The 12,951-nt window shown below is 48.7% G+C and overlaps 1 protein-coding gene across 1 annotated transcript in view; it reads right to left on the bottom strand.

Annotated features, from left to right (window-relative positions):
• The window catches only part of SLC4A1AP (solute carrier family 4 member 1 adaptor protein), a 137,043-nt gene that overhangs the window by 47,632 nt on the left and 76,460 nt on the right, over positions 1-12,951 (bottom strand). Inside the window, exons 11-12 of the mRNA XM_086926093.1 lie at positions 10,464-10,568; positions 7,931-8,001 (exon numbers count right to left, since the gene is read on the bottom strand). Of these exons, the coding sequence (XP_086782219.1) occupies positions 7,931-8,001; positions 10,464-10,568 (176 nt within the window). The remainder of the gene's footprint in view (positions 1-7,930; positions 8,002-10,463; positions 10,569-12,951) is intronic.

Raw genomic sequence — 12,951 nt, 5'->3', positions numbered from 1 at the left:
AGTTCAGAGTAGGTGATAAATGAAAGCATTAATCCGCTTGGAATAGGGAATTGCATGCATAGTATGACCTGCAAAAACATTTCTACACAGTTATTCCCCATTTCTGGGGATTAACTCGAAGGAACCAGATATGGGTGCGAGGATACTGGCCACATGGTATACCGTCACTCAAATCCGGCTCACTCATAATCAGGGCTCAAGAGGTAAGATGCGATGGAGTAACCAGCCAGCAAATGTACCTTGCGTTAGCTGAATATGTTGTCAAATGTGCTGAGTGGCTAAATTAAGGAGTAGATTTACAAGGATTTGTGGATATTGCTCTTTTAATACTGGGGTGCATGGCATGTAGAAAAAATGCCTGCACCTTAAGCTAGATAGTACACATGGGAGATTGTTAATTAGCCAGGGAACAGACAAGGAAGTGACAGCCATCCTGAAAGTAGCTCACAAGATGAAGTACAAAAATTGAGATGAAGAGCAATTTGTATACTATACGAAAGTGAGGTATGGTGTGCACAGAGTCCAGTGGAACCCCAAAAGTAGGCAGAGGTAAAATTAGATAGAGCCTGGGGGCATGGCCAAGCCGTTCGACATGGCGGACGTGCTTTGAGCGGGCTCTTGTAAGCCCCCACTAATCCTGCCAATTCTCGGCTCCTACATGCTTCGCAGCATGGGCATGGGCGCCGCTGGTTGAGTGGATCTCGTCGCTTTGATCGGAACCAGCCCGGTGGTCCTGGGGCCACTGGTACCCGGTGGCGAGCTGCTGCCTAAGCATCCCCCGGCCCTGTGTATGGGCGGAGCCGGAAGGGCCTCGGAGCAGAGCTGTGGGGCGGACTCACTGATCTTTCTGCCCAGAGGCTCTGTGGAGTGCGGAGGGACTGCAGCATTGCCTGGTTGCCCCCCCTTGGGATCGGAGTGTGAGTCGGCGGGGGAGGCGAGGTGTGTGGAGACCCGCGTCTGGCTCGCAGGGCCATGGCGCTGCCTCTTTTCGACTGCCAGGTCTTGCCGTGGCGTTCTCCGCGGTGAGCCAGCTGTACCGCCTGCCTTGCCTCCCTGCAGACTCCTCTGCCCAACTCTGGGTCTTGGCCATGCCCTGACCTCCGCTGCCTGCCTGGGACCCCGGCGCCACACTGTGATGGCGGTGGAGTGGGGCCTTTCTGCGCGGCTGCCTGGCGGCTTGTCCTGGTGGGCTGCGGCAGCAGCCCGACGCCCTTCTGGTGAGTGGAGTGTGAGGCGGGAGGCATGGTAGAAGTCCCTGCTTGTGGTCTGTGTTTCTGCTTCCTCTCAGCAAACGGTTCCGGCCCTGGCGCTCCCTGTGGCAGGCCGGCGACATAATCTGAGGTCCTTGAGACCTGGCAAATATCTCCCTGGGGGGGCCCCCTTCAGGCGGCGGCAGCGACCTGGCAAGTCCGACGGCCGAGTTAGAAGACTGGTGCTCGACCTGAGGGTACCTATTCCCCATACTGGAGTGCGGATGCCGCTGGGGCACGATCCAACACCGACCCAGCACCTGCATAAGCTCCTTTGCTCTTACTTCTCTTGTGGCCTGGTGCCTGCCCGTGCCCCCCCTCCTGGCTATCGCAGACGTTTGTGTTGATATTTCTTGGGGGGGAAGCTGGTCCATATTGGCAAGATTCACTGATGCGCCCCTGACTCGCGCCCCTGACCCGCGCCCGGGTTGACTGGCTGTTTGGGGTGGGCCTGCACGGGCCTTGCGTCCAGATACGAGTGGGCGGGGCGGCGGAGAGTGTTGCGGGGTGGGCGGTGGTTGGAGAGACCCCTTACGCCTGGGACTTGTGCCATATTGGGATGTGATGCAAACCTGAGCACGCTGTACTGCTGGAATGTTGGCCTCGGTGGCCGTCCATCCTCCATGTTCTGTGGTTGTCTGCCTCTACTTTGGCTTGTCGGTTGACCGGTGGCCGGGCGCGGCCCGCTTCAGTACGCTGCGTTCCACCATGTCTAAGGACAAGATCTCGTCGGGTCGACAGAGCACCCTGGACAACTTTGCTGATGCAGCGGCCTGGGCCCCTGTATCGGACGATACACAAGCATCTATGCCAGACAATGCAGCCATCCTGGCAGCTATCATGCAGTCCCGAGATATGTTAGAAGCTAAAATTGGGGCAGTGGGTTCTGACGTGATGATGCTCAGGCACTACCTTCGCAACGCTTTTCAACGCATCACCGAGGCCGAATCCAGGATATCCACGACAGAAGACTCCGTTACGACCTTGCAGAAGCGAGTCTCGGCCTTGGAGTCATAGCCAAGGGCTGGCGACACGAGTTAAGGATGCGGAGGGGCGCTCTCCCCTCCATAATCTATGCTTTGTTGCCTGCCCAGAGGGGTGTGAGGGTAGGGCCGTGGTTGACTTCCTGGATTGGCTAGCGCATTAGCTCCCTCCTGGTCTTCTCTCCCTTTGCAATGTTATTGAACGTGCGCATCGGGACTTGCAGCAGAGGCCGCTGCCGGGTAGAAGGCACAGGACGGTGATTGCGCACTTCCTAAATTTCAAAGACAGAGTCACTATCTTGCAACAGGCCAGACTCAAAGAATCCCTGCTATTTGACTCACAAAAGATCATGATATTCCCGGACTACACCAAAATGGTGCAAAAACGCAGACAATCCTTCATTCCGCGGCAGAGGTCTTTGCATGAACAGATGAACATATTTAACCTCGCCTGCATACTCCACCCAGACAGGACTCGGATTCCTCTGCCAGTGGCAAGGGTCGGGAACGACCTCAGGCCACGGGTGAACAGCGACGACACTCCTTGTCAAAGAAAAGATCCAAAACTCGGAACAAACTAACAGCACGATTGATTGGTGAAGCCATGATACTCCTTCGCCCAACATCGGTGCAAACTAGTTTCTGTAATGATGGCATCTGCATATGAGCTACACCTCTACTTGCTATTCTTGGACTCTGAAACATTGTCGTGTTCGGGGATTGCAATTTAGGGATCCATTGGCTGAGTGGTCCTCTTGATCCCTGTTGGGGTCAGGAGTCCTCCCGAGCTGCGACAGATGCTTCAAATTTTTTGAGGTATTGGGGTGAGGGGTTGGTTGGCGGTTGTTTTGTTTTGTTTTCAATGTTTGTATTTCAGTGTCACATTCACGCTCATATGATAACCCTAGAAAAACATTTCACCATCTGTATCCAATGTGTCATCGGTGGCATCTGCCCCAAACTTGGGTATGTCTGGTACAAATGAGAGACGACTCTGAATCCTTAGTTGGACTTGGCTGTCCAGGCAGTAATGCTTGGTAAACGTGTGCAACGAAGCCCACATAGCTGCTTGACAGATGTCATGCAAGGGAACTCCCCGTCCCAAAGCAGTAGTGGCTGCCGTCACCCTGGTAGAACAGGCGTGTAGCCCCACTGGAGGCTTCCTTTTAGCCAAAGAATAACAAGCCTTAATGCACAGAACGACCCACCGAGAGATGGTCCGCTTGTGCACGGCTCGACCTTTCTTGGCTCCCACATAGCCAACAAAGAGTTGGTCATCCACCCGGAACTGTTGTGTGCAGTTCAGATAGAAAGAGAGCGCATGTTTTGCGTCCGAAAGTGCAGCCTCTCTTCCTCTTTTGAGGGAGGCGGAAAGAAGGTGGGCAAAGTGATGGTCTGCCTGATGTGAAAGGCAGTGACAACCTTTGGCAGAAAAGATGGCCGAGTCCGCAGAACTACGTTGTCTGGATGGACGGCGAGAAATGGAGGCTTAGAAGAAAAGAGCCTGGAGCTCACTCACTCTTCTGGCAGAGATGATGGCCACCAGGAAAGCAGTCTTGGAAGTGAGAAGAGAAAGAGGACAGTTGTGATGTGGCTCAGATAAGTCAGAACTAGGTTAAAGTCCCACTGAGGCATTATGAAAGGAACAGGAGGGAAAAGATGAGTAATGCCTTTTAAGAATCTATTTACAACAGGGGATTTGAAAAGGGAAGGCTGATCTGGAAGCCGTAAAAAGGCTGAAATGGCCGAGAGAATATCTTGAACTTCTCCTTCCAGAGAAAGCCGTTGACGTCCCTGAGGTCCAAGATACAACGCAGGCCCTAGTCCTTCTTGGGGACCATAAAGTAGTGGGAATAGCAACCAAGACCTACTTCTGGCCCAGGAACAGGCTTGATGGCCCCCTTGGCCAAGAGGGCCGTGACTTCCTGCAGGAGAAGCGCAAGATGGTCCCCCGAGATGCGGTGGTACCGAGGTGGCATGGCTGGAGGAGTAGTCTTGAAGGGGAGGGAGTAGCCTCTTCGGACTATCTGCAGTACCCACCTGTCCGAAGTGATGTTGCGTCAGTGGGGGCGATGGTGGCGTATTCTGCCACCCACTGGCGTTTGATGGGCCTGAAAGGTCAGACTAGAAAGGCTTTGAAGTGGATGCTGGGGGGGGGTGGAGGTGGACTGACCCACCCCCGGCCCCCAGAACCGCCTCAGCGATTCCCACGTCTGCGGCCGCCCTTAGGTTGTTGCTGCGCCGGCCTGTGGCTCTGGAATGAACATGTTGGGGCACCCATTCTGTGGCCACGAAAGCAGAGAAAAGCAGAAGGCGGAGGAGGCAGAGTGGCCGAGAGGCCCAAGGACTGGCCGTAGCCTGTGAGTCCTTAAAGTACTCCAACGCACTATCTGCTTTGTTGCCAAAAATGCGAATGCCATCAAAGGGCATGTCCATCAAGGTGTTCTGGACATCCCCCGAAAAGCCAGTTGTTCTCAGCCAGGTGGCGCCGAAGCGCCATTGTCGTGGAAATCGCCCTGCCCAGTGAGTCAGCGGTACACAGCCCACAACGGATAGTGAACTTCGCTGAGTCCTTCCCAGCTGCAACAGCTTGGGCGAGTACCATCTGGGCCTCCTCCGGACAGTTGGGCAGCACCTGTGCTACTGTGTCCCATACAGATTGGGAGTAACAGCCCAGGAGGCATGCAGTGTTCACCGACCGCACCCTTAAACTGGCAGATGAAAACAGCTTCTTGTCAAGCTGCTCCAGCTTCTTGTATTCCCTATTCGGAGGTACGGAAGGGAATGCATTCTGGGATGCAGAGGCTTGGACAACCAAGCTCTCAGGGGTGGGTTCTAGGGAGAGAAAGAGGGGGTCACCCGGAGCCGGGTGATGGTGTCGGGCCACGTTCCTGTCCACAGGAGCCCCTGTGTTGGGCCTGGACCAAGTGCCCAAAAGAACGTCAGACAGTGCTTCATTAAACGGCAGCATGGGCTCTGAAGAGGTTGCCGCCGGGTGAAGCACTTCAGTCAGGAGGTTAGTCCTGACGGCCACTGTAGGGAGTTCGAGGTGGAGAGCCTCGGCTGCCCTATGCAACACCATTGCATAACTTGCTCCGTCCTCCGTAGCCACAGAAGGAGGAGACAGCATGCCAAGGTCAGGCGAGTTGTCGAGACCACTGGCATCCCCCAAATCCTCTGCCCAGTACGGATTATCAACACACTGTTGTGCGAGAGGGTCCTCAGACCCCTCCCAGTCCTCCCATTCATTCGAAGTCTATGAAACAGGCTGAAAATAAGGAAAACGAACCTAGGGGTAGAAAGGCCCCATCGGCGTCGGAATCGGAGTCGACCGGCGATGTTCCGGCGCTGCGTCCGGTTCAGGGCTGAAACCGGAGGCGATGTCAGCGGTAGTACCGGACGACATCGGAGGTGGTGACGGGGTCGACAATGGTGGAGGTGTTATCAGGTCAACCGGGGTCACCCGGGATCCGAGCCTGGATCCAGGGGGGTCCTGCTGCCCGGGGGCTGAAGCAGACGGTGGCGCCGTGGCCAAATCCACTGGTGTCGGGAGAACAGGAACCCAAGTCGGGCCCGTGGGCCCGAAGGCGCGCCGGTGAGGCCAGATGGCCCAAAGAGTCGGGCCATGGCAGCAAGAAACTCCTGCACCTGTGCAGGCGTCGCCGATAAACCCGGATAGGCTGGGTAAGCCGGCGGCGACGTCACAGGCTCGGCAGGAGCCGCTGGGCTGGCACCACCCGCACCCTCGGCCACGACCGGCGAGGGAAAGTCGAAGAGTGACTGCGCTTCTTTGACTTCTTTTTTGGAATGCTTTGACTTACCTGACCCCGAGTGTGAAGACTTAGATCCAGAGGAACGATGGTGACGGCTGGGCGACCGGTCCCTCGACCTTCCATGGGACAGGGACCGGGACCTTGAGCTGCGCAGAGCCGACTGCCAGCAACTTTTGGGACTGCTCCCGCAAAATCTTCGGCGCCATGGCCCGGCAGTCGGGGCATGACTTGGAGTTGTGGTCGCGTCCTAGGCAGTAGAGACACATGCGGTGTGGGTCAGTCACCGACATCATGCAGTGACAGTTCTCGCAGTTCTTGAAGCTGGGCATCCCTGCGACACCAGGAGTCGATTGACTCTAAGAAATGAGGTAAAAGGCCTCGAAAAAGCTCAGTCAAAAATTGAATGTGGGTATTTGCTCTTTCCGGATCTGCGCTTACTGGCGCGGAAGAAGAAAGAACTGACGTCAGCATGCGTAGGCGCGTCTAAGTAGCTCCAGCGACATCATCCCGGCGGAAACGATGCCAACAATGCACGCGGAGCAGCACGACGACGCCTACCGACGCGCAGTGGTACCGCTGACGAAAAAATTTCCAGATCCAGTCTGACACCTGGGGGTAATTCTAAGGTAAGGAATCTATCACTACATGTTTCTTTCAGATACAGGCGGTTCAAGCCTCAGAGCCCCCAGGAGCGTGGCAATGTGCAATTGCTATTAGAACCCACAAAGTTCCCAATAGCATAGGGCCAAGTGAAAGCCAGGTCCTACTCAAAATAATGTGGATAACAGGAGAAACATCGAATTTCGAAGCAATCACTGCCTTTTTAACAAGCTGAAATTTCCCAATGCTCTCAGAGTAGCACGGCTTAAGTTAGGAAAGACCTAGATCTTACAAATTCTGAAAATACAACATCATCTCTTGAACTCCCTCTCTCCACTGCTTACCTTTGTGAAGGATTTACCTGTTTATACAACAAAGTACCAGTTCCTGAGACATTTTCACCTGAACCCTGTAGGAAGCTAAATGTTTTATAGACGTCAATTAGTAGTGTAATCACCTAGTGTCTCCTTATTACAGGTTCCTTCCAAAAGTTACACTTGGTTGCCATGCACTGACAGACTGGACTTCTTATTTGCTCAGGTAGCACAAGAAAGAGCATATGTTGCATAAGGATGGGCAATCACTAGCTCCCCACCAGGTCAGGTCCATCATCCGGGCTCCTGGTGCTGAGCTAATTCTCCTGTCTCTTCGTGTTGCTACAGTGGATGGGCGGCATGGTGGAGAATACTGTACGGCAGCGGTTATATAGCTGGGGTTTTCAGCACATTTGTTAGCCACATTTCAGGTCCTCTAACCTCATGAGAACAGGGACAATCTCTAGTTCTTTCTTCATTGTATTTTTAAGTCGCATCACTATGGCTGGTTTGAGTAAACAGGATAAAGTGTTATCCTTATGTCTCTTTGACGTCCTGCAGAGGAAGAGGTTTGCTGGCAACTCTTGGTTCCAGGGACCATGAGGTATGCAATATTCTGCAAATAGCGTGCCACCTGAATACAAATGTCTCCTGCATTTGAAACAGTGGAACATTGATCAGGCCCCCTGATGCACGATAAAGTCCCAGAAGGGGATCCATGCTAGAGTACAGCTGAGATGTGATCCTTCCTCATTGGCATTCTTAAGTGAGTTACAAATGAGAGAATATAAATATTTAACTGGGAACATGAACTGTATTTGTGCAGAATACCCACATTTGTGAATTTAAACTAAATATGTCTAAACAAAGAGAAAACTCACAATAATATGCATTCACTGCTAAAATGTACGCAAAGCTAGAGAGCGCACATGATATTGTTGAGGGGACAGTACCAATGGGCTAGGATTTCTTATCATCTTGCATTATAAATTCTCAGTGTCAGTACTTACTCGGCTCGGACCGTACAGTTTCTTCTTTTTCACAGGCAGCTCTTTAGCTTTACTGTCCACTTTCTTAGATTCTAGGAAGAAAGAAAATGTATTTAAGACCGTAACACTATATATCTTTTGTGAATGAATTAATATGGTAGTTTTCAGCAACAACAAATCACATTTATTAAAACATATTCAGCTCCAATAATTTAAGCATTACAGTGCAGATAGAAATATGTGTACTTTGCGATAAACTACAGCGGAGATTAACAAATCATGCTCAACTCTATTTGAACATTTGAAAAACTACAGTCAAAGGAAGGCAAAACAAAATGAGATGAAGCCAATCATATGCCAAAGAGAGAAAGACACTAGAAATGCAATTATCGATCTTGCGATTCAACAAATATTTGCAATTGAAGGGGCTGATGGTGGGGGAATACTGTAAGCCAACCAGAGCTCAGATGAAAAACACTGGATATTTAGTGAAATGCAGAACCTACCTATTTGTAGCCTCTGTTACAATCTCTTGATTAGTGGCTATTATAATTTGTTTTCATGTTTTCTTTTTCTTCTTGCTTGTCGCCCCAGTGTAGCGTATTTAACATGATGATTCTATCTTTTTTAGAGAACACAACCGGTGCAGCATACAAAGAAATAGTGAAGTGTAAACAAGGCGTGCAGGGGAGCAAAGCTTGGACAGCAAAAGGGACACAGGCGCTTCACAATACTAGAATGTCTGCGCTTCAAGGTTATGTCAAAAGCTTTTAAGGGGTATATTGTTAACTTTTTTGCCTGTCCATTAAATACTGTCTGACACAAGCTACAGAGAACTGTGAGGTTTTTCCTTCTTTCTGAAAGAGGCGTACCTGGAGACATCAGTAGCAGTGGGGGCAGTGCAAGCACTATACCATGCATCAGCCATGCAAGGGTGGGGCATCTGATCCTTAAATCAAGTCAGAAGTACGAATATGTAACTATATGCACACTCAAACAGATATTAAGCAGACTTTAATAATAGCTGTGTAGTTATGGTAAAGTATCACTTTCAAGTGAAAAAGGAAGGTAATGTCACAATAATGTCATGAATGATGCTTTTTCTGATGTCATGAGGCACCATGTCTGAGATCATGAGCAGTGGATTGTGGGTGAGTTAGGATTGCTTGCTAACCATATCTGGCAAATTTCTGTGGTTTTCAGTTTTTTTTAAATTGCGTTGGTTTAGTTCAGGATGATTTTTTGCCTGCATTGCTGCGTGGGGTATTTCTACAGCACAAACCTAGCCAAAAGGCAGTGGAGAGGTGTACCGGCGAACATGCATTCAACAGGTGATAGGAGAAGTAGCTGGTTTGTGGTCGGTTAATGCATTGCAATGTCTTAAAAGAGGTGCGTCTTCAACTCTTTTCTAAATTCGAGCACCGTTGCGGCAGTCCTAATGGATACAGGGATGTTGTCCCACAGCCTGGATGCTCTGATGGAAAAAGGCCGGGCGCCTTGTTTTTTCGTTTTACACTACTTAATCTGCAGTCCGTGGTATTGTGGCTGCGGGTGTGCAGAGAACCACCAGAGAAGGTGAGCTTGTCTACAAGATAAGAAGGGGTGCTGGTAAATTATGAAGCTGGTTTTGACGACAGTGTGCGCTGGCAAAGCGAGCCAGGAGCCAGTTAAATTCCATCAGGCTAGGGGTGATGTGATCATATTTTCTTAAGGACCTGATGAGATGTACTTCAGTATGAAAGACGCCCTTGGAGAGGGGAAGGCCATGGAGCAGGGCGTTACCAACATTCACTTGTGAGAGAATTTGAGCTTGAACAGAAAAGCAGGACTGAAGGCGCCTCCTGGAGGAAAAGGTTTCACTTTCTTTAGAAGGGAGAGATGGTACCAGGCTGTCTATTTTTTTGTCAATGTGTTACCTGAGGATGTGGCTGGTGTACAGGGTGATTCCAAGTCACCTGGCATTGGGTGAAAGTTGGTGTTCGAAGCTGTCAAGGTTCATGTGATTGAGCTAGGTTTGTACTGTTGCTTCATTGTTGCTCTTGGCAACTATTGAGAATTCTGTCTTGTTTGGGACGAGCTTCAGGTAGGACCCGGACATACAGCTCTGGAGGGTGTGCAGGCAGTGTTTGAGGCACTGGATGTCTGAGACTTTTAAGAAGAAATGTGCATCATAGGCTAACAGATGAATTTTAATTTGTTATTTATGAGTAAAGAACAAAGTATCTCCATGTAGAGGTTAAAGCCGACAGGGGGCAGAATGGAAACCTGCAGGGGCTTGGTGGATACACAGTAAATAATTTAGAAGAAACTAGTGTGAGGGGGCAACATTCATGTTATGTTATTAGGATTTCCAAAGCGCAGCAAACATACGGAGGCAAGTTGGTACTAGCTAATAAGGCAGTGATAGAAAAAAGAATTGGAAAGCTAAAGAGTGTTGTACAGCCAGGTTTTCAAAAGTTTCTGGAAACCCAGTAGTTGGAGGCATTCTTAATATGCAGCGGCAGTGCACGCCATGCTTCATGAAACCAGGAATGCAGGTGATTAGGCTTCTAACCTGAGGAATGATGCTGGGATTGTGTTACTGTGTCATCATGACATCCACCTGCTTTCTTCTGAGACCTTGTTTCATCACCAACACCTTGATCCCATTCAGTGGTTCCTGAAGGAAAAATCATAAAAGGTCAACAGAGAAAGCAATATGTGTAGTAAAGGAAAATGTAGAATAGTTCTACATTAATTTTAATTATAAACCTTCTTCAAACAATGTACAAGCATGACTATCATGTATGTGGTTATAGTAGATATCATCAGCGAAGGATCCCTTCCATCGACCAGTAGAAGTCCAATGACCAGACGCTTTCCTGCAATCTGTAGTGTTGTATTAGCAGTATTTTGAAAGTTTTAAGCCATTAGCCTTTAACCACTGGTCCCACATCTTTACCCAAAGCAGCCCAAACCTAGGTTTGTGAGATGGCTTTTGGAGGGTCAGCATTCATCAGATATTCAGGAGAAAAAAACTTTGTGTAGATCCCGATCTCAAAAAATACGACCACTAGGTTTTGTCAGCAAAATGCTATTACCCTATTGAGAAAGGTTTTTACAACTGCCTCGGCAATGACTGGGGTAAGCTCCTGTTTAGACATTTATTCCAGTGTCCCCAAAGGCAGCAAACATGGGGTACAAACTTGTAAGAGGAAAATGCAAAACTTCTCTGATAAAGGACGTCGACGTAGCAGTGGACATTAGTCTGAGGTCATGTAGGTAAATGGCAAGTGATCTTCTTGAACACATCATGAGGTTAAGCTTTCATTGCATGCCCAATGGTCCTTAAGGAGGAAATTACATTCCCCTGCACCTCTATTCACTTTTCTATGAATTGCCATTGCTCTGTTGATCTATGCATGAATGCATCTGTTGAGTTCTATGTGTCTGACTTCTTAGGTGAAAGGAAGCTGATGCTGGTGAAACAGCAATGCGTGACCAAGAATAAATATATATTACATCCTGGCTAGTATTGTACAAGCTCTTTTTATTCTGGTCATGCATAGTGTCTATGTTGTTGTATATGGAGTGCATGATAATTCTCGATATCCAATTACTTAACATGCACACAGTAGGCAACAGAAAATGAAATACGTTCTGATGACATATTCAAGTCAACTATGGGTCATGATCTGCATTGAAGCAATCTCCCACACCCTCATCCTCACATTTGTCCTACTTTCACATAGCAACTCTAATTCTGGTCGATTTTCACAGTGGGAACTGAGAATCTAATTGAAAACCAATCAACATTTGTAGAGCGCCGCACTGTCATCCAGAGGGGTATTTAGGCCTGTGAATGCGACGTCAGAATAAAGGTCAGAAACGAGCAGAAAGAGGCAAAATAAGGGTCAGAAATTAGCAAAAAGAGGGAAAATAAAGATCAGGAAGGAGCAGAACGAGGCGAAATAAAAGTCAGAAAGAGGCAAAATCAAAGTCAGAAATGAGCAGAAAGAGGCAAAATAGAGGGCATGAGCGAGCAGAGAAAAGGAAGAAAAACAAGCAGAAAATGAGTAGAGGTGGAACCAAACTGAAGGCAGCAGAGGGAAGCTGACTGCAGGCAAGCTGGACATGAGGAAAGTCGCAGGGGGAGCTGGCGTGAAAACCTGCAATATAAGAGCCACATAACCTTTCAGTTCTCCATTTTGTGGAAGAGCTTTACTCCCCACATACCTTGCAGGGGGCAAGGAGATCTCATTTTAATTTTAATAACATTAGGGTATCCTGGGTTATCCATAAACTCCCCATAAAAACTAGGGCTGTGCTGTGGTCTTGAAAAATCTTCCTTTGAAAGTTCAAAATAGCTTCAGCTACAGAGGGTGAGAATAATGTTTTTTAGATCTCTTTTTGTTTAGGGACTCAGAAAGAAGCAAGACGGGGCTGCGTGGGAAAGTTATTGGTCTGACAATCAGTCATACAAAAGAGAAACTGAAAAGCTATTTGGACCGGAACCCGAATATTCAAACCATTATCCCTCAGGTCGGTTTGACTGGGAACTCCACAATGGACACTGCAAGAACTATCACCAGAATCCCCATTTTTTTGGTATGCCTTTTTCTGAACTATGATGCCATTTTCTACATTTTGAGCCACACAAAAGAACATTTGACAAATGAATCATCCAAAACACAAGTCCACACCTCCAATGCAACCAGACTGGGTGCCCTGTACAAGACAATGTTCAGGACCTAGCAGAAGATTTCAACCCATTTTCTAACTTGCCAACGGTACATACGCTCATCGGGAAAAACAAAGGTAATCCAGATAAAAAGTATTTTAAAGGATTTTTCCCCCAAGGAATGTTTAATATTTTATTGAGTTCTCCATTTTGTGGAAGTGTTTAATTCCCTTTATCTAGCAGGAAGCCACCCATTCGTCAGGACCTTCATCAAATACCTAGAAACTATTTTACAGAACGTGCTTTTTCATGTTCTGATACAACACCTGTTTTGAAATCATGATTTTTGAGCCCCTTTTTTAAAGTATATTTAGTTTTTTAA

Source organism: Lissotriton vulgaris, chromosome 6 (assembly GCF_964263255.1).
Source record: "Lissotriton vulgaris chromosome 6, aLisVul1.2, whole genome shotgun sequence".
In the NCBI taxonomy this organism is placed as follows: domain Eukaryota; kingdom Metazoa; phylum Chordata; class Amphibia; order Caudata; family Salamandridae; genus Lissotriton; species Lissotriton vulgaris.
Note: the sequence above shows the minus strand (reverse complement) of the source record. Positions and strands in the feature narration are given on the sequence as shown.